This window comes from Phaenicophaeus curvirostris, chromosome 2 (assembly GCF_032191515.1).
Source record: "Phaenicophaeus curvirostris isolate KB17595 chromosome 2, BPBGC_Pcur_1.0, whole genome shotgun sequence".
Classification (NCBI taxonomy): Eukaryota; Metazoa; Chordata; class Aves; order Cuculiformes; family Cuculidae; genus Phaenicophaeus; species Phaenicophaeus curvirostris.
In genome coordinates, this window is record NC_091393.1 from 64,535,810 (window position 1) to 64,561,516 (window position 25,707).

Below are 25,707 nucleotides of genomic sequence, written 5' to 3' on the forward strand. Positions count from 1 at the left end.
CCTTGTCAGCACCTCAGGGTTGCGTGATTGAGGTGCTCAGAGGAGAACGCCCTGCTCCCTAGGCAGGAGAGCTAAATCCTGCTTTGCCCATTGGTGCCACAGGGCACTGCAGGGATTTGTATTCTGCCTTCCCTCCCCATCACTTAGATGCTCCGCTATTTTCCAGGGTTGTTCAGCCTGAAGAAGAGAAGACTCTGGAGAGACCTCACAGCAACCTTCCAGTACCTGAAGGGGCTACAAGAAAGCTGGAGAGGGACTGTTCAGAGGCTTCTAGAGATAGGACTAGGGGCAGTGGGTATAAACTGGAGAGGGGCAGATTTAGGCTAGACAGAAGTAGGAATTTCTTCATGATGAGAGTGGTGAGGCCCTGGCACAGGTTGCCCAGGGAAGCTGTAGCTGCCCCATCCCTGGGGGTGTTCAAGGCCAGGTTGGATGAGGCTTAGAGACGCCTAATTTATTGGAAGGTTTCCCTGCCTGTGGCAGGGGGGTTGGAACTAGATGATCTTTAAGGCCCTTTCCAACCCAAACCATTCTATGATTTTGTGATCCTTTCCGCCCTTGCAGGCACCATGGGAAAACGTGGGGCATCCTCTCAGCTTGGAGCAATGTGATTGCTCCACAGTCTCTAGGACTCAGGGACAGGCTTCAGATACACAGGTAACAGGGCCAGTGTCACACACGCCTGGCCCTTACTCACATGGGCTCACATCAGCACAGTACAGCTGAAGGACTCAACTCTGCCCTTCCTACCCCCCTCACTTCAGCACGCGTCCATCAACAGCATCTCTGGCCAAACATGACACGAGTGTCCAAAGAAGTGGTAAAAACAGATTTGTAGGTCTTTGAGCTGCTCAAAGCAGCGTGGAGAATATGGAGCAGAAGTGTTTTAGGAAAGGTTGATAAAGGGTCACTACTCTGAGATGTTTCGGACTTTTGGCACCTTCATACAGGCCTTGAGTTTCACAGGATGCTCCCTGGATTGACCCAAGCCTCCCAAGTGGAGCTACTGCCAAAGAGTTTCACTGCAACTTTGTAGCAGCAGTGGGGAAAAGATGCAGGACTTGTGTTTGCCAAAAGTTAATGCAAAAAAAAGAAAAAAAAAAACCTAAGGAGAGGGCTGTGCGTATGACAGGGTTCATCAGTCAAATCAGGTGGAGCTGGCGTTTATTACGTGCATTGGATTAAACTCCCTGCAGCGAGCCTTCCCTACCTTGCCACCTCCTCAAGGCTAATTTAAAAGCTGTTCTTCGCAGCATATATCATCACCGTGAGAAAAAAACCAAAACAATCAAATTCTGTTCGGCGAAAAGGAGGAAACTGGAACAAGGGAACCGGCAGGAAACTTGTCTTGCTGCCATCTCTGGCTTTCCTAAGAAAACTTGTGCTTGAGGGCACCCAGTCAAAGAAAACAGAGCAGCTAGCAGGATACACAGCTTGAGCCCTTATACCAGGAGGGCCATCAGGCAAGTAGGAATTTGTCTGCTCAGAAAGGGAAAGACACAGGTAAAAGGTAAAAAAAAAAAAAAGAAGTAGGCTAGTACGTATAGGCGGACACAGAGATAACCATAGCATACAGAGAAGCAGACACCAAGCATTTTCTCTGTGGATACCTTACACTCAGAGTGCCTCTTCTGTACATACAATCCCCCAGATCTTACCTGTGAGGGACAAGAGTGGTAACCTCCCCTACCCTGACAAAGCAGAAAGCATCAGCTCACTAACACAATACAGTCCCTGCTCAACAAAATGCTTAACACGTGTCCGTGGTTACTCTTGCTCCAGCCTTTGCCAGCTCAGGGAGCGAGGCCAATGTGAACGCCACCTCTAACACAAATATTCAGGCAAAGCCAGAATGGAGCAAGCAGGATAAAAAATTGCATTTGACTCACATGGGTTTGGGGCCCGCCCTTTGTGTCCCACATGAAATGACCTTTTCTTTGGCCAGGTCTAAATAAGATAAACCTTTTCCTCTCAAGGTTAAAGTGAATGCTATGCATTTTTTTAAAACTTTCCAGAAAGTCACTTGATGGTCCTTGTTTCGAGGGCATTACTCCTCCCTGCCAGGCTCAGTTCTGCTCTACACAGGCTGGGCATGTCTTCAGCTTCATTGCCAGAAACTGTTTTCATCCATATGAATTGGATCACAAAAGTGTAGTGCTGGCACTATCAAAAATAGTGGGGCTGGTTCTCACGAATCCCACAGCGTGAGGGTTCCCAGATTGCAGAAGCCACTTCCCATTTCTGTCATCATTTCTCTAGCAATGGAGCCTAGAGCCCCATCTTGAACCAGGACCCACTTCGTGCCAGGTGAGGATATTCAGAAGCTCATACAAGCTTTCCTGTTAATAAAGGTCTAAATTCAGAGGCAGCACAAAGATCGTCTCATCCAGGTTAATGGAAAATCCCATAGCATTTTTTCACAAGTCTATAAAAACTTCAGAAGCTCTTGAAGGCTGTCCTTAGGGACTACTTAACGAAGAGACACCAGAACATCAAAGATGCCATCTTCTACCTGAGACTATTGAGACTGACAATTCTTATGGGTTTATATCTGTAGCAGTTTTAGATAGGAAGAAAATTCTTAAAATGGCATATGGAATTTAATCCCTGAGGGCACTAGGCTTCTGGTATTGACAATAAAGTAGTATTTTCCTGATCTTTTCTAGGCTCATTTTTTTCGTATTTCCTCTTCTTACCTGAAAGTCTGATATTTAAAAACTTTCATCAAACATTTGCCATTATAATATCAAAATCAACCAAAAACCTTTTCAGGTTTTATGCAGGAGGTTAAGGAGCGCACTTTGTAAGTAAACTGGAGCAAAGAAAGGTAATTCGAAAAAAAAAGCTGGAGATGCAATTCTCCGCGTGGCATATTAAACACCAGCTGCCTGGTGGTTACTGTTGGGTGTCTTCCACCTTCCTGGCCATGCGCTGTTACTTACCAAGCCTGCTATTCTCCAAGATGTTCTGTGCATCTGCGTGTGTCGGTCCAGCCTCAGGTATGAGCTACTCAGGGCACTTCAGCTGGAAACTCTTAGCCAGCATGGACTGAAGGACAAGATAACCCAGTGACCAAATGCCTAAGGAAAGATCAAAGTAATGAGATTAACATTGAGTTATAGTTCTTTCACCTGCCCTTCAAGTTCCCATCAATCTCTGTCTTAGAGACTTTCTACTGCATGTCTTACATGCTTGCATGTATTACAGCCCTTATTTTCGCTGGAAGGGCTTTCATATCCATGGAGTAGTTTTCAACAGTGTTAAGTATTTTTGTCTTAAACTTGGTACCTGTAAACATCCTTTATTTTATTTTTGCCTTCTCATTCATCATTTGTAAAGAACAACAAAGAGTTAACTCCCTAGCCATGTTCTCCTTGCTGTTCATGATCAAACCTCTTCTTGTACAGTCACCGTGCCTTTTCAGCTCGAATCAGATGGAGCAAGACAATTTCTGCTCCTTGCTGATAAAGGACGTTAAATTAACAGGGAAAGAAATCAGGACACGGCTTGTAGTTGAGCCATGTCTGCCTCCCTTATTCCATTTTCCCCAGGTCTTTTAAGATTTACCAGCACGCTGTGTGAATACTTTGATCTATTTCAGCACTTATTCCTGTTCTGAAAAATGGGAACCACAACAGGTCAGCGATCTCAGGGGGACAATCAATGTTTGGGATGTTCCCCGAGCAAACTGAGATCCTCAAGGGTATCAGTTTGGATTGGCAGCCTGCAAGCACTGTTCATGGACACATACAAGTGGTTTGTTTGTGGCTTTTTTAAAAAGAAAACCAACCCTGTCTCATCACCTGCTGGCCCAACACTGATTCACCTTGCTACGCTGGATTTGCTGGAAGCCAAGGAAGATGTACCACCTCTCAGGATCACTGATGGAGCCTCTCAGAGCACTTACTAAAAGCTGCCTGTCTCTATTACAAAGCCCAAAGCACAACATGAATATGAATCTTAAAAACATAATAGTTGTAAGGGTCTCATCCTATTTTCATTGGAGTCAAGAGGAGGAGACTCATTCCTCACCATCCCTCCATCTACCCTGAGGACAGCTCAGGGAAGAGCTGTAGCAATAGATGTTCTGAGAAATTTCCTTCTCATCTAGTTTAAGAGGCTCAGTCTGTAAGGGGAAAAGTTAAGAGATGTCAGAATCAGACTCCAGCAGCTCTGATATAAAGAAGAATATTGTAAGGAATGAAACTTAATTAGCAGACAAAACGTCTGGGAGTTGAAGTTGGACATTCAGCCTGGAACCAATTACTCATTAAAACAAACTTATACTGGAACAGCTGACAAGAAGAGAATTAGACCATTTGAAGAGTAAGATTTCAGGAGTGCAGTGACAAGACAAGGGAAATGGTTTTAAGCTGAAAGAGGGGAGATTTAGATTAGATATAAAGAAGACATTTCTTACCGTGAGGGTGGTGAGGCACTGGCACAGGTTGCCCAGAGAAGTCGTGGATGCCCCATCCCTGAATGTGTCCCAGGCCAGGCTGGATGAAGCTTAGAGATGCCCGATTTAGTGGGAGGTGTCCCTGCCCATGGCTGGTGGGTTAGAACTGGATGATCTTTAAGGTTCCTTCCAACCCAAACCATTCTATGATTTCCTAATTCTCAAATTCATCATTTTCCCAAGATGTTTAACTGCCTAAATTTTACTTTTAGAAACTGACTGTCCTAAACACTTTTAAAAATTGTATCGAAGTCTTTTACATACAAGATGAATGCTCTTGTTGGAGGTCACATCCAGAAAGAAGCTGAGTACTTGGCATAGATACCACTGTTGAAGGTGTTACAGTTTATGCTGTAGAGCATAGGACAGCTAGATCTCAGTTTGCCTTGAACTGTGAATTTACTGACCGTGAATTACACTCTAAGCTGCAGTTCTGCAGCTGCTTCTCCACACCCTCTCTCTTTGCACCTCTTTCTACATTTCTTTTTTTAACTTTTCTACATTTCTTTTTTTAACTTTTCTACTTAAGACATCAAGGAAATCAGTCATCTTCTTTTGTAGCTCCTACTATGACAGAAGCCCTGACTCTCATCAGTGACCTAAAGATGCCACCCTTTCTCAAATAATTCGTCCAACAGGAAAAGTAAAAGCAACACCTTCCTACAGTTCTGAAACCAGCTGGCAGAGCACCTAACTCCCATATAGTTTGCACCGTACCACACAAAACACAAACTGCATGCAAGAAAGAGTATTTTCTTTCTCAAGATGTTCTAAACAAAAGTGTTATGTCACTTCCAAGTAGGAAAGTCCCTATCATCTTGATGTGGCAATCAAGACCTTGATGCAACTTAAAAAATGTTTCTCTCTTGCTCCCTCTTCCCCTCTCTTGCCACTACAGGTGCTGCCAGCTTAAGAGTCAGGTATTAGAAATAAGGCTGTTTTGGTATAAGTAATAATTGTTATTATTGTTATTATTAAAGGCATCTGAACTGGAAAGCAAAACAGAACAGCCCTCAGCTCAGGCGCTGTCATGAAAACAAGAGGTTTGATTTTACAGTCTAGTTAAGCCAAGCTCAAATGGCTTTGAGCTACTGAAAGTAAAAGCACTTTCAGTGTTGGTGGGGTTTTTTGCCAACTTTCATTACGCCCTGCACTGGCTCACCATGAGGTACACCTAATGCTCCTTTCAACTGTTACTGGCTCACAGATCAGCACACGACAGTCACAAAGCATACCCGAAGCCTTACAGAGATAAGCAAGGAGGAGCAATACCTTAAGCAGATGCTGGATCCCACTGCTCCACAGGATGGGCAAGCTGCCTTTGTGTTTCACTGGTGCTGGAGCCAATGAAGTTCACCATCTCCTCCATCACCTGCTTCTGGTTATGGAACTCCAGCTCTCTAAACCCTTCAAAAGGCCAGCTCAGCTCTCCAAAACAGACAGGGGAAAAAAAAAGTTAATCTTGTCTTGCTTTATTCACCTAATTGTCTCGCAGAACAAGCACCAATGGTAGCATAAGGGAGGAAAGGCATGATCAGCATCCCTCTCCTCCTCAGCAGCAACAAATAGGCTGGCTTCAATGAGCACAGAGCTGCCACCTAGGAATCTACCTCATCTTCACTTCAAAAAACAATTTGCTGGACAGGAAGAAAGGTGGGACAGAAGTTAAGAGAACAGCATTTTGCAGAAGTGGTGCTTGCCACGCGGCCAGAGTACAACAGACTCTTGGTAGTCATTTTCCAGCCTTCTTTTTACCACGATGCTCAGATTACCAAAGTTAAGGTTTAAATAATACAGATATGGCAGAAAACATAGCTATTTACTACATCCAGATCCTTTTTAACATCAACAACAAAAAATGAAACAGAATACCCAAAATTTGTGGATTTAAAACAGCTGTTGGGTAGAAGCAGGGACTTGAAATCAAACAGGTCCCTCTTTCTGCACACACAGCAACAACACGCTGCTGTACTGCAAGAAATCAAATCACAAGGTTATTTTGCACCCATTCAGACAACTTCTTGGAGGGCTGCACAGAAAGAACAGCTGTGATCTGACTTTATTCCCAATTTTTATGCTTGATTACTAGCAGCTCTTAAAATAGCTTCTGGATGTTAAGCTGTAAATAAAACACGCAGTTTAACAAAAGATGCAACCCTGACATTTGTGCTCATTCCATAATCACAGCTTATTATCCCAGAGTTTGGGTTTTTTTCAGTCATTTCTTTTAATTTGAAATCATTCTGTACAAGAACAAGCGTCTTGCTGGAGCATTCCATAACAAGTTATTGCTATGAAATTATTCATTGTATTTCAGGCCAAATGAGGACACCTGCTTGCAACTCTGGATGACATAGATTTTAGATGTATATCAAATGCAGATGCTCTCTAAGTAAGGCAAAGTAGATGCTACTGTTTGTGTACAGAAACATAACCTTTTAAAATAACTAAGGCTATGGCAGTAATATCCCAGAGAGGAACTGGACGATGCTGTGTAGAACTCCCTTTAAAAAAAGGCAAGTCCTTATCTCAAGCAGATTACAGCCCTTTATTCTCTCCCAATATTTAGCTTCCTTTTGAAATGCACATAGTCATCTTCTGGAAAATTCAGGATTTAAAATATGGAGTTTTTTAAAACACAAAGAAGAAAGATTAGAAGTTCCCTTATAAAAGGGGTATAAACTATGTGGTTTTACATATAGTGGCAGGGAAGCAGGGCAAATCCATGCATAGAAACTGGCTAAAAAGCATGACCTGGAATTCCAGAAAATTAATTACACTGAATGGGAAACTTTTTTTCATATACATACTTGGCTATAAGACAAAGGAAACCAAATGGAGTTCTGGTAACAAGTAGTGAAAAATTTGCTGGGCAGTTCATTCAGTCCCGATGTTCACACTAAGTAGATTACTGTGAAGAGTACACACAGAAAATGTCTAAGACTCTGGGCAGAGATTTCTACGTTTAACACTGGATTAGATTCAAAGCTCCCACTGCCAGAAACCTATTGTATTTATCTTTTAGTATTACCTGTTAGCTCACAGATGTCAAAGGGCATTTAAGATGGAGAATCCTCATTTGAGTTCTCAGATATGATCTGCAAATGTAAGGTTGTCTCTTATTTACTGAAGTCTGACAGGTTGAGGTTTTTTTTCCATTTTTGCCAACCATAAATATTAAAAAAAAAAAAATCTATTTACTTGAGACTTTTTGAAATGTGCCAACTAGTCACTAACTACTGGCACACAGGGAGAGTAAGTTTGCTCCCAAAAACTTCTTTCCTGTAGCCTTATCGACAGGTAAAAACCTTTAGGTAGCGGAAGTGTTTAAAGCTTCCCAAACCCAAAAGTGCTTCTGCAGGTTCCGCTGGGGGCTAAGGCTAACTCTAAAGCTACATTTCTCAGACTAGGAACAAAGATCCTAGTCCTGCATGCCACAGAGTAGAAAAGAAGGCTATGTCATAAGAACTGACTTGAGGTGTCTCTGAAGCTTGACAAAACATCACAGATAAGATTTTTTTACCTCATCCATTCTCCCGCTTCCCATTTCACCTCCCAGAGACCATCACACCATCCCCTACCTGTTTGGCTTGCAGCCTGCCTCTGCCGGGGTGATGCTGTAATGTGGGATGCCCTGGCTGCAGCCCCACTTACTCTTACAGCAGTAAGAGCATCTCACACTTTCACATTGCCCATCACCTGCCATGGAGGATCTGATCTCCCCAATCATGCGACTGAAAGTTCATTTGCAAGCTCTCTGAACTAGACCTGTGAAGCTTTTGCTCAGCAAAATACCTTTTCCTAAACAAAAAGAAAAAAAGCAGGTTTTTTTTCCCGTTTTAAAGATGCAGTATTTAAGATCTAGCTTTGAGAGCACCACAGACATCTGAATTGCTACCCTGCACAAGGTAGAGCAGAAAGACAACACAAGCACATGAAGACAGGAACCCAAATCAACTATGAGACCTGCTGAACTTTAGGAAACCACCAGGTAAACTGAAGCATTTGAAGACTACTTCCATCTACAAGCTCCAGGCAGACTTCTTGGTTTTACTCAGTTATATTAACCACCACACATTTATCTATAAAGCGTTCTTCTTTATTTAAGTTAAACAATTTTTCAAGGATGGTTTCCATCTATAAAATGAACCAAGTACAAGCTCTGTACAGCAGACTTTTCAAACCAACTGAAAAAAAAACCAGTTTCCAAACCATGTTTTGAAAATCTGCAAAACAAACAATATCACCATTCTTGCTCTGAAGACGGTAAGAAAAGTTCTCAGGAGACTCCATTGCAATTTGTTTCAAGGGCTCTTAATTTATCTTCCAAATGGGTGAATTTCTTCAACATTAAAAAACCCTAAAATCACAGTAAGTTACTTTGGCACACTGTCATGTAAACATAACAAAAGGATATCACTTCTTGTCTGTTCTCTCAAAGAAAAGCAACATATAATTCCTATATTAAAACTCCTATGCACAGCATCCACGGGGAATTCATGAAAACATTCCTACGTTTTATGACAGCAGTTGACATTAAAAGACTTAAGAGGTGGAATATGGATTTTTTTTACCAGCAAGTCTGATTCAGAGATGAGAGGAAGGTCAATATTCAGAGTTGCTACTGCTGCTTTTAGTTAGTACTACCCTTACTATGATCAACATTGCAAATGAAAATACCCCCACAGTAGAAGGTAAGTGGCTGAGGTTTTTTTCTTTTCAATTCTGCTTCTAAAAACCTTGAACAACTGACTTACTTCTCAGCCTATGTTCCAGCATTTTTTTCCCAGAATATGAAGAAATCTACTACTATGTTTATGAATCACATTCAAGTTCTCAGCCAGGTTAAAACGCTACAGATAGGGAGAGACTAAAAGTTGAAAGTGTTCATCCACTGTATGGCCTTTAAACCAGGCAAGTTTTTGGAAAAAGTGGGTTGTGAAGAAGAAAAATAAAAAGTATTAATTATTCATAAAAAAAAGTCAGATGATGGATGGAAGAAACTGGATTTAATGCCTCCATCCAAAAGGTATGCAGGTATTTGGAAGTCACAACTTTAGACACAAAAGGTTTTTATGGGCACACTGACTGGCACAGTTAAAACCATTTTGCCCAGAAGAGTACAACCTCTACACCTAATGCATAGATGCAGCCAAAGGAAACCAAAAAAAATACTCTACTTTCAGGATCCAAGAAAGAAGGCAACTGCACCAGCATACTACAGTATAGCAGATGTTTTTCCATCTCCTTATGATCAACCCTTACATTTTTCCAAGATCCATCATCTTATCAAAACCACTTCCTGGCACTACATGTCTGCATTTATTTTTGTCACTGCTGTTTCACTTATTAGTACTTATTTACCTTTCCTTTTCATTTGAAAAGCTAATTGAAGCATTTGCTTTTAATAAGAAAGTATATAGTCTATGCAAACGTAAGAAAGGACAGGTCAAAGTTGGGGTTAACTTTGACAGTATTATTTTAATATAAAAATGACATCAGCCAGACCAAAGCTGCAAAATGCACAGGTTCTATGGTTAAAAACACATAGGATCTGCTGGTATCCAGGCTGATTCCCAGAGGCAAGCCTGAATCCATTCCAAAGATCCATTTAAAGAAACAAAACTGAATAAATTCCCCAGTAGTAAGTCTATAAATTAAGCAAGTGCAATTCAGAGATATTACATAGCTGCTCATCCTTGCAAACTAAAAACCAGATTTTGTGCTGTTGACAGTGACATTCCTATTCTATCTTATTTCTACAATTCAAAAGGGGAGTTTGAGACAAAGAAATTTTTCTCACTAGGGCTCAGAATAAAACTGTGCAGAACCCACATGGCTGCATGGAAGACCTGCCCTGTTTATATAATTTCGTAACAAAGGAAGAATTATTTTAAAGACAAAGTACTACAGAAATTTTCAACACAAATATCAAGTACAAGTTTAACGTTATTCAGAGCACATGTAATGAGTTTCCAAGTTGGAATAAACAATCTGAGCAATCATCTGTGCAGATGCATTGGCTTATTCTGCTGTTTTCTTTCTCCTCCTGAGTTTCACAATCTCCAGTGAGGGTGAAGTGTTAAGAAGTCGATCCAGTTTGCAAAGCAAAAGCATCCAGTGTTAGCACGGACATTGTACCCAGCAGCACAAAATCCGCACCTTCATAAAGTTTCATTCTCCTAGCATTCCAATCCAATTTCGGGTTATGCATATGTCAATCACTTAGTTGAAAATTATAGGATGATGAAAACTGATATAAAACATTGGGAGATGACAATATATATATTTTATATATTTATATTTAGAGTCCATCATAGAAAAGTTCATATTCAAATTACCAAGTACACACAGGAGAAAAAAAACCCTTCAAAATGACACTTCTGTTTCTGGAAACAACAAACCATGATTTCTATGCAAATGGAGTTTTCAAATGACCTTCTCCTAGTAATTTTTCCCCACCCTCCCTCCCACACCCTGTTCCCCACAGGTGTTTCTTCAGATCCTTTTTTTATCATACATCAATTGTTCCAAGAGTTAGCTGCTGTGCAAGTACGTAACGAAGACATAAAAGAACCGTTGAAGTCTTCACACCAATAAGGAATTGTGCTGCAGTCATGTTCAGCGACATCCTTGCAGTGCTCCAAGTCCCCTGGATCCCTGGTGTCTGCTTCAGCACTTTCCTACTTTCAGATAAAGGTGGAATACTGAGGTATATAAGTTCCGTGGAAAGTTTTAAGAAATACATCAGTAATTCAATCAAAACTTTGCCCAACGTCTATGAATCAAAACAGAATTTTGCTTGTAAGTCCTACTGCTGCAGATTAAGTGTGAATTTCCACTGTTGTGACAAAGAAGGACTGCAGATCTCAACGGTGAGACCATCATTTTTGGCATTTCGGCTGTCTAGACAGAGGTTGCTGCCAACGTGCCTCAGTTTAGAATTGCTTTCAATTTGTTCCCATTTCTGGAAGAGAAAATACAGTTACTGAGTTGGAAAAGCAGTAAAAGGATGAGTTCTAGATCCTGTCCTTTGAAGTTTTAATAAGCTTCCCTGGCCTGTGCTTGGGAAAGCCGTGAAAACTGCAATAATAGTATGCAGTTTAGATGATCCTAGTATTACAGCATATAGGTTATGGCAAGCTTTGCCAAAGCAACTGTTCATTCAGCTAACACACTGCAGCAGATAGAGAATATGCCAAATCATTTTCCTCTACAGCAGTGCTTCTCAAACATGCTGACACACCACATTACCTGGGTAAACCTTCAGTCTAATGAAAAAATTTAAAAAAACTCCACACATGAACACAGAGAAAGAAAAAGCACAATCACTAAAGACAAGTTTACAGAAATCGGACACCTTTCAATTATACAGAAGAGAGCCAGTCAAAGCTTCTGTGCTGTCAGAAGCTTTTTGCCCGAGATGATGACAAGGATAGGCTAAATCCCAAATACAGGCTGTTAGAAAGAAAAAAGTGGGTTTGGTTGTATTTCTAATATTTTGTGCCCTTAAATCTTATCAAGGAAATCTTGCTTCCTTAGTTTCCTTTTCTGAACAGGGGAAAGAATATTCTTTCATCAAGGAATAGCATTTCAGTTATCTACCTGCAAAAACTGAGATACAGAAACAGTGAAGCTGGCAGACGATCAGAACTGATGACTTGGCAGAAAGCTGAATTGTTACATGACTAGATCAAAAAGGTGGTATGACTCTGCAAATGTGATTTTCCTCAGGCGTGGGAAATACATGAAGTTACAGTGCTGCATTAATAAAAATGAGCTGAAGGAGCCTAGTGCTGTTACAAACAGGTCACAGCTGGAAGGAAGAAAAGACAAGCAATGCTCTTTCGAGACACAGCCTCCAATCTTCAAACTTCACTAATAAGAATTCTCAAAAATACACTGTAGACTATGAATATATCCTATTTCAGAAAAGGGATGTAGCAGTAAAGACTGTTACAAAACAGCACTGTTGGGTCAAACCTTTACATGAGGCCACTATTGGGATAAAACCTCTATATTTTCATAAAGGATTGTCACTAGCTTATGTAAACAAAATCCGAGTACACAAGCTTATTTCTCCTGCTCTGCCCAGATGTCACGCATCCTACCTTTACACACAGAAACAACAGTGCGACAGAGTAGAGTCAAACAGATAAGATATGACTACCAGAGTATATTCTTGAATTATCAGAACTGTTGCTTTCCCCACTGTTTGCAGAGTGCATTCACAACATACTAACCTGTCTGCTGTCATTTTCCCTACAGCCCTGAAGTTTTATTAGTGAACCAGGTGCTCTGTCCACAACAGTAAGGCACAAATCCATGTGTTTCACCGACTTGTCCTTTGTTAAGGCCCATTCCTAGAAAAAGGGAAAAAAAAAAGTGTACAAAATTGTGTATACTAACATATGCCTAAAGTGCACATGCTACCTTTGCATATGTAGCACAGGTTAAAATCCTGTAAATAGCTATGTATAAGCATTAGAATGGTTCATTGCTTCCCACAATGCAAGAGAGGAAAGAACATCCTTTTCAAACACAATAATTCTAATTGCTTCAGTTGTCTCCAAGCCTGCTCAGGACTGGGCTAGCTGTTTGCTCCCTCTGCTGGCTTTATACAGACAGTCACACAGGTCCTCAGGTTTAAAATATTTGTCCAGTTATAATTTTATGTATCTCCATATACATATCTCCATACACCTATGTGTGTGTATTGCAACTCTTATATCTTCTGCGTAGGAGCTATTTATATGTATACAAAAAATACAGATAATTGTATATATAAAAACCCTAAAAGCTTGGTCTGCCACCCTCTACACACACTAAACAAAGCACACAAGGTCTGACAAAAACACCAAAAGAAGACAACCCTATAGTTCGGGAACCAAGAGTTGGAGGGAAGAGAGAGAGATGTTTATAGAGCATGTTCTAGCCTGCCACAGTGAGACAAGGCTCAACTCGATCGCTCCACTCAGTACGAGTGGACACATGTTCAAATATAGACATTCTCTTACCCTCAGTCAGAAAACATTGGTGCACAAGATTGAAGAGCAAGCTGACATCAAGACAACACATCAGCCCACAACACTTTGTCTGTGAAGTAGTTTTTAACTAATAAGATCACTGTGCTTGAGAACCAGCCCTATTCACCACACCTGGCTCCCCCTTCCCAAAGATCAAGTCAGTGCTCTAAGGAATCCATTGTGTTGTCGGTAGAAGATGTGAACGCAAAATTGATGAACATCCTCAACAGCCTTTCAGAAAGTATCTGTGCAATTACTTTGAAAATTGCCAGCACTGTATGCAGCTGTGTGTCAACACAGAAGGGAACTATTTTGAATGTGATTGGAGCTGATTTTAATTTGTTAAATAAAAAGAATTGCAGGCACAGTCTCAGTTTTTCTGTCAGACTTCATATGTGCCACAGTGAGGAAATGGTAGTTGATAGAGACCACCAGAGAGCAATACATAAGAGGGTCAAACTCAAGGGTAGAGGGGAGAATGTTACTTTCTATCCAAGGCATGACATATAACAGTTTCCTTTAAATGCATTTAAATATGCAACTTAAATAGAGAGCAAATAAAAGCCTTCTTGCATGTATTGTTGCCCAGCTTGTTTGATATCAGCATCCTCCTATGCAGGATCTGATCTTGCACTGATGTTTAGGCTCTCTCCTAGTCTTTCTCCCTGAAGTCTGGTCTCCAGGATTCAGATTGGTCTTCATTTGTCTAATTATCCTTTCAGGAGGGAAGCTAATCTATCAACTAAAGCCATGCTCATTATCCAAATCATGCTTGTCACTACTTATAATGGCACAATTAGGTATTCTGAATTGTGTTTAGTTGCTGGAGAGCTTGTATGTCTAGGGTTTTGTATTATACAGGTCAAGTCTAGTTATTTTGCAAGCAGTGTTTCAGAAAGAAATTGAACAACTAAATCCATCTCTTTTTACTTCTTTTCTGATACCCTAACTGAATTTTTTGCTTTCATGATCACTTTTAAACTCATCAGACTTAACAGCAACTAAATTCCTTGGAGAACAGAGCCTCAAGAAACAATCAGAACCTCTACCCCACACGATTACAAGTAATCACCATTGTATAGGTAGCAAGCCATTAGATGGGCACCATGTTATGCAAGTACTAGAACGATAACTACTATGCAAAACAAAGCAAATGCAAGAGAACTTTGTGTATTTCTTTGCTTCCCAAACCCTTAAGATGAAAACTTTTCCTTTTACACTTAATATGTTGATCTCAGATGACAGCAAAATTATTTGCATTCTCAGCTCTGTCCAATCCGTAAGATGTTAACAAGAATCATTGATAGCCACTTTCAAAAACGTAAGGAATTAGTCAAGTTGTTTTCAGAGCTTATTAGGAATCACAAATGCCCCTGAAGCATACAGTTCCCTTGTAAGATTTATACAGAATAGTGATGGCTGAAAATACTACCAGGGAAACAAGTGAAACTTGTGTTTTAGAACACTGCAGTCAGTGAAAGTTAGAGCCTTGAAAATATTGCTTTATACATCTTCACCCTTCCATTAAAGGGCTTCAAGAGACCCAGGTACAACAGAAATCACACAAGAAATTAATGCATTTAAAAGTCAGAGGTACTGCTTCATAAAAGCTGCAAGCTCTGCTGCTGGAGATATCTATGTAATAGCCCTTCATGGTACAAAACAGCACACAGATGTTTTCCTTCAGTGATCAGGACCTACGACTAGCTATAATGGAGATAACATTAAGGAAGTTCCACTACAGGAGAAGGGAAGAAAAATTGCAAGCAGTGTATGTGCTCAGGGCACAGGCTAGAAACAGGATAGCTCTACGTAACAACTTCAAAATCAGGATCTGTGTCATAAATCAGAAATATAGTTAGTAGAACACCACTAACTTGAAACCTTCCCTTTGCACCTAAGTGCACTTAGCTTTAACTTTAGCTCCTTATCATAATCCCACATTTTTTTACATAATCATCAAATACACCACAATTTCTTTAGCCCTTCAGAGGTGCACATCGGCCTTTTTAATCACTGAATTCTACCAACCTGCTGGGGGGATGGGCAGAAATCCCATTTTGACTTAAACTTGACATTTTAAGTTGTGTTGAGTGTAAGCCACAGTACACTCTTCAAATTACATGAGAAGGTCTCCTATAATATCTGAGTATTCTTAATCCTAACTCTTCCTGAAATCTTCTTGATAAAAATAGGTGCAAACCACACAGTATAGGTTTAAAGACTCTGTTCCCAACCCTCTTCCCATGCTGTTCAATCCCTTCACTTTAGTATGAACTCTGCTAGGACATAAAACCTGGGTTTGGCCCATTCTAACTCTTAATCTGTCTGAATGTCCTCTCACAGATAGCTGTTCAGTACAACTGCATGTTGGTTTGGTCAAGGTCAGTTTCATAGAAGAAACTACACAGAAAAGAGGGTCAAACTCAGGGAAGGAGAGTTTGAAAGAGGAAGGTAAATTTGTGCATCTATAGAGCATACACAACACCACCAGAAACTTCCAAGCTTTCAGCACCAAGGCAATTCTGACACATCCACCCTTTCTCCTAAAAAAAATTGTGGTGTTTTGAAAAGATAAGTGTACTTCCATAAAAGTAACAGAAAAAGTCTCCCCAGATAGATTCTCTTTAATGACATGGAAAAGAGGACTATCTTGGAAGTATAATGGCGATGCATTAAAATCATCATGATATATTTTACAGGAAATAACTTCTTTATTTTAGGCTTTGTCTGATTTTAGGGCTTTCCCCTTCTAATTTAAATCAGAGAGAGCGAAACTGATACATATTCAACAGCAGATTTGTAACTGGTCAGCCTTCTATTTTAACAGATACACTTGAACTATTAATTTTACATCTGATATAGAGTTGATTCTGAAAAGATTTTTGTGACAAAGCAGCACACAAGCCAGCATGTACGTATATGTTTTGTGAATGATAACTAAGTCATAACTGCATGAATCGATTCTTTGAAATAATTAATGCTCTCATTTACAGATTTGACACATTTGCAATTAGTTTAAGAGTAGTAGTAGTAGAAAGGTTTTGTTGAAAAACTCCCTTTTCTGTGAGTGAATAGGATATAATATTTAAGCACCTCTGTTTTCCAGAAGAGCAAAACAAGGATCTAGAACAGACTTTTTTATACCTCACTTTTTAATACTTTTTTATGCCATAAACTGGCAATGACTAGTAGACATAATGGTACAGCATTATTCTATTTCGCTGACCTTAGGCCAAATGTTTAACACAATTCAAATTTTTTCTTAAGTCAAAATCCACCCCCCCCAAAAAAAAAATCAAGCACACCAATGCACTGCATTGAAGAAGTTTTCTGCACAAGTATAAAATTCCTTGGAAGGAAGTTACTTGCCTCTAGCATAAAAGCAAATGTTAACAGAGACAAATGGAGGGGATAATTGGATGCACAGTGAATGTCTGCATTCAGATTCCAACCCTGAAAATGCAAAATTATATTGAGGGAGAAGTTATTTAGCCAATCTGCTATAAATAAGTGATATGCCGATTTGGCTTCATCTTCCTATCACCAGTACATAGTACCTGCTTCAGCTTCACTTTTTTTTGTTTATTTTAAAACTCACACATTGTGGAAAAAAAATTAATAGCATACAGACCTGGTTTCCCCCGGCATTATGACATTCATAAACTCCAACAACACCATCTGCAAAATGGCCCAAAGTGTCAAGGCAATTGGAACCCTGCTGCAAAGCCCCAAAAGCTATATCTTGATGATCAGGTACCCTAAAATAAAACCAGAAATATCTGCTTAATTCAATTTCAGTTACTTTAGGTTGTGTTTTTTGTTTGTTTGTTTTAACTCCTTGTCTTTACTCAGGGTATTTTTAAGATGACAGGTTAAAGACGAGTGATGACTACTATCTGGAAATCTCAATCATCTGAAGACAGAAAGCAATTATCTAATCATGAACTCTTCAAATGTGTAAACTTGCAAGCTTAGGACAGAATACAAAAAGACTTGTACCAGAGAATGAGAACCAACTTACAAACTCAGCACAGAAAGCGAATTAAAGATGACTTTGCATCATAACTTAAGGTCACTAGAGCTTAATGCTATCAGTTTAAGGTCATCAAGCCCTCTAGTTTTTTTGCAGCAAAGCTAACTTATGGCAGAAGTATGACATGCTACATTTTTCCCAGACCCTTTACTGAAGTGTTAGAGAAGGGGGTAAGGAGTTACAAAAAAAGAAAAAAAAAAAACAAAACCAAAAAACTGTTTTGCTGATATCTATCTAGAACCACAGAATGGTTTGAGTTGGAAGGGAAGAAAAAAACAGAGTCACAGAATCATCAAGGTTGGAAAAGACATCTAAGATAAGTTGAACTGTCAGCCCAACACCACCGTGCCTACTAAACCATGTCCTGAAGCTTCACATCCCCATGTTTTTTGAACACTTGCAGGGATGGAGACTCTACCACCTCCCTGGACAGTCTGTGCCAATGCTTCATCACTCTTGTAGTAAATAAATTTTTCCTAATTTCCAATGTAAACCTCCCATGGTGCAACTTAAGGACACTTCCTCTCATCCTATGGCTTGTTACTTGAGAGAAGAGACCAACACTGAACTTACTACAACCTCCTTTCAGGCAGTTGATAAGCTCACCTCCCTCAGCCTCCTCCAGATTAAACAGCCCTGATTCCCTCACCCACTCCACATAAACCTTGTGCTTTAGATCCTTCACATTAGCTTCATTAATCACCTAGTTCTAACCACCCTGCCACGGGCAGGAACACCTTCCACTAGATCGGGTTGCTCAAAGCCTCATCCAGCCTGGCCTTGAACGCTGCCACAGATGGAGCACCCACAGATTCTCTGGGCAACCTTTTCCAGTGCCTCATCACACTCACAGTCTAGAATTTCTTCCTTATATCTAATCTAAATCTATCCTCTTCCAGTATAAAAGCATTGCCCCTTGTCCTATCACTACATGCCTTTGTAAAAAGTCCCTCTCCAGCTTTCTTGTAGGCCTCGTTTAGGTACTGGAAAGCTGCTATAAGGTCTCTTCAGAGCCTTGTCTTCTCCAGGCTGAACAACCCCAACTCTCAGCCTGCCTCCACTGGAGAAGCGCTCTAGCCCTCTGATCATATTTGTGGGCTTACTCTGGACTCCAACAGGTCCATGTCTTTCTTATGCTGGGGGCCCCAGAGCTTGATGCATTACTCTAGGTGGGGTCTCATGAGAGCAGACTAGAAGGGGAGAACAAACTTCCTTGGCCTACTGGCCACATGTGTTTCTATGCAACCCAGGATACGCTGGCTTTCTGGGCTGCAAGGACACATTGCCAGTTCACAAGCTTCTTATCAACCAACACTCCCAAGTCCTTCTCCTCAGGGATGCTCTCAATCCATTCTCCACCCAGCCTGTATTTGTGCTTGGGATTGCCCAGACGACCCAGGTGCAGAACCTTGCACTTGGCCTTGTTGAACTTCAAGAGTTTAGCACAGGCCCAGCTCTCAAGCCTGTTGAGATTCCTCTGGATGGCACCTCTTTCCTCCAGCACATCAAAAGACACCACAGAGTATGGTGTGATTATCGAAATTGCTGAAGGTGCCCTCAATCCCACTCTCCATGTCTCCAAGATACTAAACAGTGCTGGTCCCAATACTGACCCCGGAGGAACGCCACTTGTCACTGGTCCCCACCTGGGCATCAAGCCATTGACTACAACTCTTTGAGTGCAACTATCCAGCCAATTCCTTACCTACCGAGTGGTCTACCTGTGAAATCCAAGTCTCTCCAATTTAGAGACAGGATGTCATAAAAGACAGTGTCAAATGCTTTGCACAAGACCAGATAGATGAAGTTTTCTAATGTTTGCACATAAAGTCTACTTATAGAGTATGGAAATACCCAGGCAAACCCATTCAACAAAAGTACAGTTGTAAGGTAGAGTCCATGAGTTCATGTTAAACAGTAAAACAAGGGAATATTATAGTTCCCTTTTAAAACTTCAGACTGTAATATGACTATAATAATTCAAACCAGCAGAATAAGCACAAGCGATGACACAGCTTAAGACAACATTAAACTTAAGTAATGCTTATGGTAGCACATTTTCCAGGAGAGCTTGCAAGACGTATTTTTTTCTGACAAATTAAACAAAAATAAATATCCTCTGACACTTTTAAGAGAAAATAAAGAGTAACTTACTTCCTCAGGATAATTCTCGTTTACGAGACTCTTTAGTATGTGTGGTGTTGTACGTGTTTCACCAGGGTTGTAATGGTTGGTGCTTTTGCATGCCAAGCCTATATGCCACTAGCAGTTACCTGACTCTAGTGACAAAGTGCCCCCAGGAAAAAAACAAGTATTCATGTAAGTCATACACAGTATCTTACCATTACACTACCAGCATTAGGTTGACAGCAGACAAACTAGCTTACAGTCTCGGATCTGACAGATATTAATGGGTTATTAAACAAAAACCTTTTTATCCTTTCAAAAAGTGTTTCTTATTGAGGATTTTTCAGTAGTTGAGATGCATTTATGTTACAGAAACTGTTAGCAACATCACCACTCAATTCTCCTTTTCTCACCTCCTCCCAAAAATTAAGGATTATCCAGTGACAGAGAACAAGAGACAAAAAGAGCACAATACTCAGCTTCTTAGAGTCTCAGGCATCTGCCCTTATCTGTCAAATACACAAAGCCCTCTTGCCTGCTGACTCCCATTGCTTGTACTCTACCAAGACTCAAGTCTCCTCACTCAACTAGGCATGTGCTTAGGAAAAGGCACAACAGGACACAAAACAGTGAATTTTCGAGCAAATGGCTTGTGTAGGAGACAAACTTCAGGGCCAGGTAAGTTAAATCCTGTGGACACTGTTCCCTACAACACCTGCTAGTGCAGCTGTAGCTGCAGTAAACAGAGAAGAAAAAGCAGCTTAACTAGGGAAAAAATGGCTCCTTAAGAAAAGCACTAATAAAAACCAAAAGCAAATAAGCCTGGACGAGGCACTGCTTTCACAAATAAATTAAACATTCTTTACATCCAAGGAAGGAGAAAGAGAAATTGATGGTTTATGGGGTGGGCAAGAAAGAAAACTCCATACCATCTCCAATTCAGCTAAAACTCACCGTAACTCAGGATAAACATTTTCAAGATACCACTTGAACGGTTTGCAGCTAAGTCTCTTTCTGAGTTCCATTCGGCTCTGAATACTAGAGGGGGGAAAAAAAAAGGAGCTGTTTTCAAAGTGTGGTTGCTGTCTTCATACACATTAAGGAATACATAGAAAACAAGAACAGTATAATTCTAGAACTATATATTAAGGAGATAACACATGAGAGTTAGCACTGCTTTCACCTCAGAAAGTGCTGTCTCATGAAGAATAAACTAATAGGGCAAAGAAGCCTTTGTGACTTACTTGCCATAAGGTACATTCCTGGCTGAAGGCACTGCTGCATAATAGAAGTTTTTATACTCATCCATCCAGACTTCTGCTGCCCTGCGTGTATTTCTAGAGACAATCATATAAAACACAGATTATATTTTCTGTAGCTGCAATTAGATCATGTCATTTATCCTCTAGGATGATTTTAATCCTTCATAGTACTACATAGTCAGCTGCCTCAAGCAAGACATAAGATACTCTATTAAAAGATCCAAGCAGCAGAAAATCATTAGAGAGTAACATAATTGAAATCAATGCATTGAGAATAAAATTTGTCTTTTCCCCACTAATCACTGCTTCAGCTTTTCACCCAGAATTTAATATACATCTTGGAGATAATTCAGCAAACTTCATGGAAGTTGTTAAGAGGGTTGGTTGTGTTTTGTTTGTTTGTTTTTTTCCTTTTCAGAAAAGTAACTTGACAGAAGCCAAATTCAGTGAGTGCTCACCTGAATAACCAGACTAATGGGAAACAGAAAAATCTCAACAACTGGCAATATTTAATAATGTCTTTTACCTTTCTGAAAACAGATATGCTAACATAGGCAATACATTTTCAGTCTTCATTCTATTCCTACCAGCAGAGCACTCTGTTCCAAAAAGACAAGACATAATGACATTTAAGGCTATGAAACAAGCAAGTGTGCTGTAGCTGAGGTAACAGGGAAGAAACACTAATTCGAAAATATTTTTAATACTTTAAAATGCCGGAGAGATTAATTACTGCAATAAATGTGAAAAAAGATAAAGCCAAATTCTTTACTTCTAACCAAACATCTCCAACTAAAAGTCCTGTGTTTATGTACCTAGTGTCTTCAAATCTCCCTTTGGACTGCAACAGAGTAATGCCTTTTCCTATTTCCTGGCTTCCATGGAAAAACCATCTACTTCCATTTTCCATAATATCATGATTAGAAAATTAAGTTTTGTTTCACATGCAATTGCCATACTCTGAAGCTTATTTTACATTTGGCAGTAAATTAATCCAAAGCAACTGGAGTAAACTCCATCTGCCAATAAACTTCTTTAATATGATTTTCCAATTCAAAAGACAAAAGATAGTCAGGATAAAGCCAGTTGTTCTTGCAGGTCACTAAGAAGCAAGGATGTGATGAAGAAAAACTCTCAAGACAGACTTCAATTTTTTTAATTTTTTTTTTGTTTGAGAACTGATTTTTTTTTTTCCTTGAAAAGATTCCTTTAGTTTTTTTATAAGCAAAATCCCATTCAATCCTAATTAGAGAGCTATGCCAGTTTATCTCCACTTGCAGTCTCTCAGGCTGGTGTGAGTGTCAATCAGCCACTCAGTGCCTACCCCTGTTGCTTGCTCAGCAATAAGCTTGGCTGCCCGCGGGCCAAACATATCTTGGTGGTAGGAAAGGAACTATTCTGTTAGCCAGGATTTAATGACTCCAAAGGAATTTTCAAGGCCAGACTGCATGCCTACATCATACTTCCCCATAGTAAAGGTTGGGCAATTTAGGCTTAGTGTGACATATATGGAAACTCTGTAGATGCTGAGAGCTGCCTAAACTAATAAGATCACAAGTGCGGCAGGGTACTGAGGAACACTATGTAGGGTGCATTCAGTGCTTAATGCTGAGACAGTTAATGAAATCTAGCACTGTGCTATCAGAGATAGCTTTGCACAGAGCAGACTAGGGTCTGCAGGGTTTATTGTCTTGTCTGAAGTAGTGCATTAAAGCAGTACATGCTGGTCTAGCAAACCCTGCCAGACACAAGCTGTATCTGCCCACACCATACAGCCAGGATGTGGTCTCCCTCCTCATGAAACAGGACTCCCAGTCTCTCGTTCAGAATCACCAATTTGTTTTGGCTGCTGACTAGACAGCTCAAAAAAGAACTTACACTCCATAAAAAACTGCACACAATCAAGGGACAGATGATCTTATAAGCTAATATGTCCCGACTGCAAGTCTAGCACAGATTCCACACACCAAGTTTCTTGGTACCACGGTCCTACACATATCTGATAACAACTGTATTACACGAATATTGCATTACCTTAGGTTTCTCATTCTTTCATTGTTAAAATTGATTTTAATGCATTTGGTTACATTGGTTTGACACCTAAGAAATCTCACTGAGGAAGAAACCTTCAAATATATAGCAACTTGTCAATCCTTCGTTTAAGTGATATGCAACTTCTCTAGGTCAATTTAAAAAAAATCCAATGAAACAACAATTTTAATGTTATTTCAGAATTTGAGATGGCTGGACAGCTAAGGACACTGATAATAAACCACCTGCAGAGAAAAGTGGATCTGGAAAGGGATGCAAGCGCCCAAGACACGGCTTTGCAGGCTTCAGCTGCCACCATTCAGGTACACATGGGATCTTTCTCCAAGGTTATTTTGAATAGAAATGACTGGAAAACACAATGCCATTTAAAAAAAAAAAAACAACTGTCACAGTAATTGTCAGGTCATTTGAGTGATCAAATCACCATGATTTGACTTCACAACAAAACCCAAAACCTTTATGAAAACAATCTTCAAATCCTGTTAATATGAAGCATTTCTAATGTCTGCTGTATCCTTGCATGCATACAGCAACACACTGCTCTTAACCTTCATATAAGCTATGCTTAAACACCTATTTAAACCACAAGAAAAGCAGCATCTTGGTAAAGAGCTGCAGTGGGAAAACCGTATAATCTATCTATTTATTTATTTTTATTAACCATACACCTTGTTATGACATTGTTATTTTAAAAGCTACAGTGAAACTAAAACACTTCCATCTTAAGTCTACACAACACAGTTTAATTGGCAGATATTTCTACGTTCCTGTTGCACTGGAAGAGATATGTGATGGATATGTAATAAATACTGTAATAGATATGTAATAAATACTGGAATAGAGAAGTGATGTATCGGAAGGATCTCTCATTGCTAGCTTTTCTTTTCCCATAAATATGATTATCAATTTTTCATGTTAGCATAAAATGCAGATCTTAAAGAATAGTGGACCATAAATAAAGTGTACTGTAACTACTGGAAGAAGCAAGACAGTGACTTTATTTTAGCAGACTATTAAATTCGAGTCATCTTGGTGGCATAACCAGTGTGAAGAAGAATTACACCCTAAAGAGGTCCCTCAGTCAAAGGTGAAACTCAAGTCCAAACGTATCAGCAGCTTATAACATTTGTTTGAAATTAGGTACATATGAACTGTCTGTGTTGCTTCATGTTAACCACAGTTTGTGCCCTTGAGACTCAGACTTCTTCGGTCCTCTAAGCACCAAGTCCAATTCTCTCAACAAAAACCTACTGTGACTCTTCAGCTAAAACTGATAGACCCTTGGACAAAATGTCTTCAAGCTTCATGCAATGCCTTCACCCATATTACTTAAAGAACACTGTGAACATGAATCAGAATTGCTGTTCTCATTCTATAGAGGTGAAACTGAGGATATAACTCATTACTTCAGTTACCATTGTATATTGTATCAACAGCAAAATTAACAGGCATATTAATCTCAGCCCTTAAATACTGCAATTTCTTGGGTCTACAGAAAAAGCATTTTTAAACACAGCACAAGAAGGGCAAATATGATATAGAATGAAGTTGCCAACAGACTGGCACAAATACCAGAATCAGTCTACATAATGATTTAAATATCACATACACTGATCATGTACTGACAAAAAAGCAAAGTATATTCATAACTTCGTATATTCTGGCTCTTAGTGAATGATGAAACTATCCCTTTAGAATGAAGATCAATGAGACAGTTCTGAAAATAAAGCCTTCTTTAAAACCAAACAAACACAGAAGTTCTTAACATTGACAGAATGCCAAGCTAAGCATTTTCCTTTTTTCCAGATTCTCACAGGCTGTATCCACTAAATGTTTCCCTTTTTCGACTCTCAGGTTCTTCTATCAACCTGTATAGTTGCCTTAAAGTCATTAATTCCCTTTTAAATACTCTTCTGTGCTAAATAATATTGCTAATATTTCTAGAGAAAAGATGCTTAAAACGAAATTACTGCCACCTGCTGATCATCTGAAGAAATCCAAAACATTGCTATTTAACTGAAGACTTAACAGTTACCTTGCAAACACAGTACCACTCCCACCGGGAAATGTGTAAGGATGCTGTTTGCGGAATACGTGACCCACTCTACTGCAAGGGATGATTTCTAGGCTCCCACCACACTGCCAAACTCTGAATGAGATCTCTGAAACAAAACCACGTATTAAAGACCAACATCACAAAGTAGTGTAATTTTGTAGCATACTACTTACAGAAAAGGTTTTTACTGATTATTGCCAAGAAGATCAATATGGGAGTTTTTTTAAAAATTATAGGACAAACAAAAGGTATATCTGAGCACTTACTAATTTCCAAGCTCAGGAGAAACAATCATATTAACCTGGAAGAAAAACTACTTGTCTACTCTTATCTGAGGTTACTAGCATTTTCCAAATTCATAAACCATGCTGCAATTTACCAGGGTAAGTTACGTCTATATGTACTATTACCATGATTTAGGTAAGTGTATCTATTGTTGCTTGTCCTTTAATAAATAAATTAGTGAACTAGCTTACAATAACTTTTTTAGCAAACGATAGAATAACACAGTTGATAAAATTAAGACATGACAAAACAATCAATAGATTTGAGCTGCTAACTCATAGGACATAACCAAACACTCCCAAACATTGAGCGTGGTGGGAGTTTTATCAAGTCAATCTTGATTGGAAGACAGATTGAATAAAGATGCAACTTCTGTAAACTGAAGGTTATGATAGTACGCTTTC

General features: G+C 39.7%; 1 protein-coding gene across 3 annotated transcripts in view; it reads right to left on the bottom strand.

The window, feature by feature from the left end:
- Positions 1–10,933: 10,933 nt before the first annotated feature.
- The window catches only part of GALNT2 (polypeptide N-acetylgalactosaminyltransferase 2), a 246,957-nt gene continuing 232,183 nt past the window's right edge, over positions 10,934–25,707 (bottom strand). For all 3 annotated transcript variants that reach the window (XM_069852304.1, XM_069852305.1, XM_069852302.1), the window contains 6 exons: positions 24,998–25,124; positions 20,893–20,985; positions 20,603–20,686; positions 17,120–17,246; positions 12,703–12,822; positions 10,934–11,426 (listed from right to left, as the gene is read on the bottom strand). In XM_069852304.1, the coding sequence (XP_069708405.1) occupies positions 11,271–11,426; positions 12,703–12,822; positions 17,120–17,246; positions 20,603–20,686; positions 20,893–20,985; positions 24,998–25,124 (707 nt within the window). In that variant the 3' untranslated portion in view covers positions 10,934–11,270. The remainder of the gene's footprint in view (positions 11,427–12,702; positions 12,823–17,119; positions 17,247–20,602; positions 20,687–20,892; positions 20,986–24,997; positions 25,125–25,707) is intronic.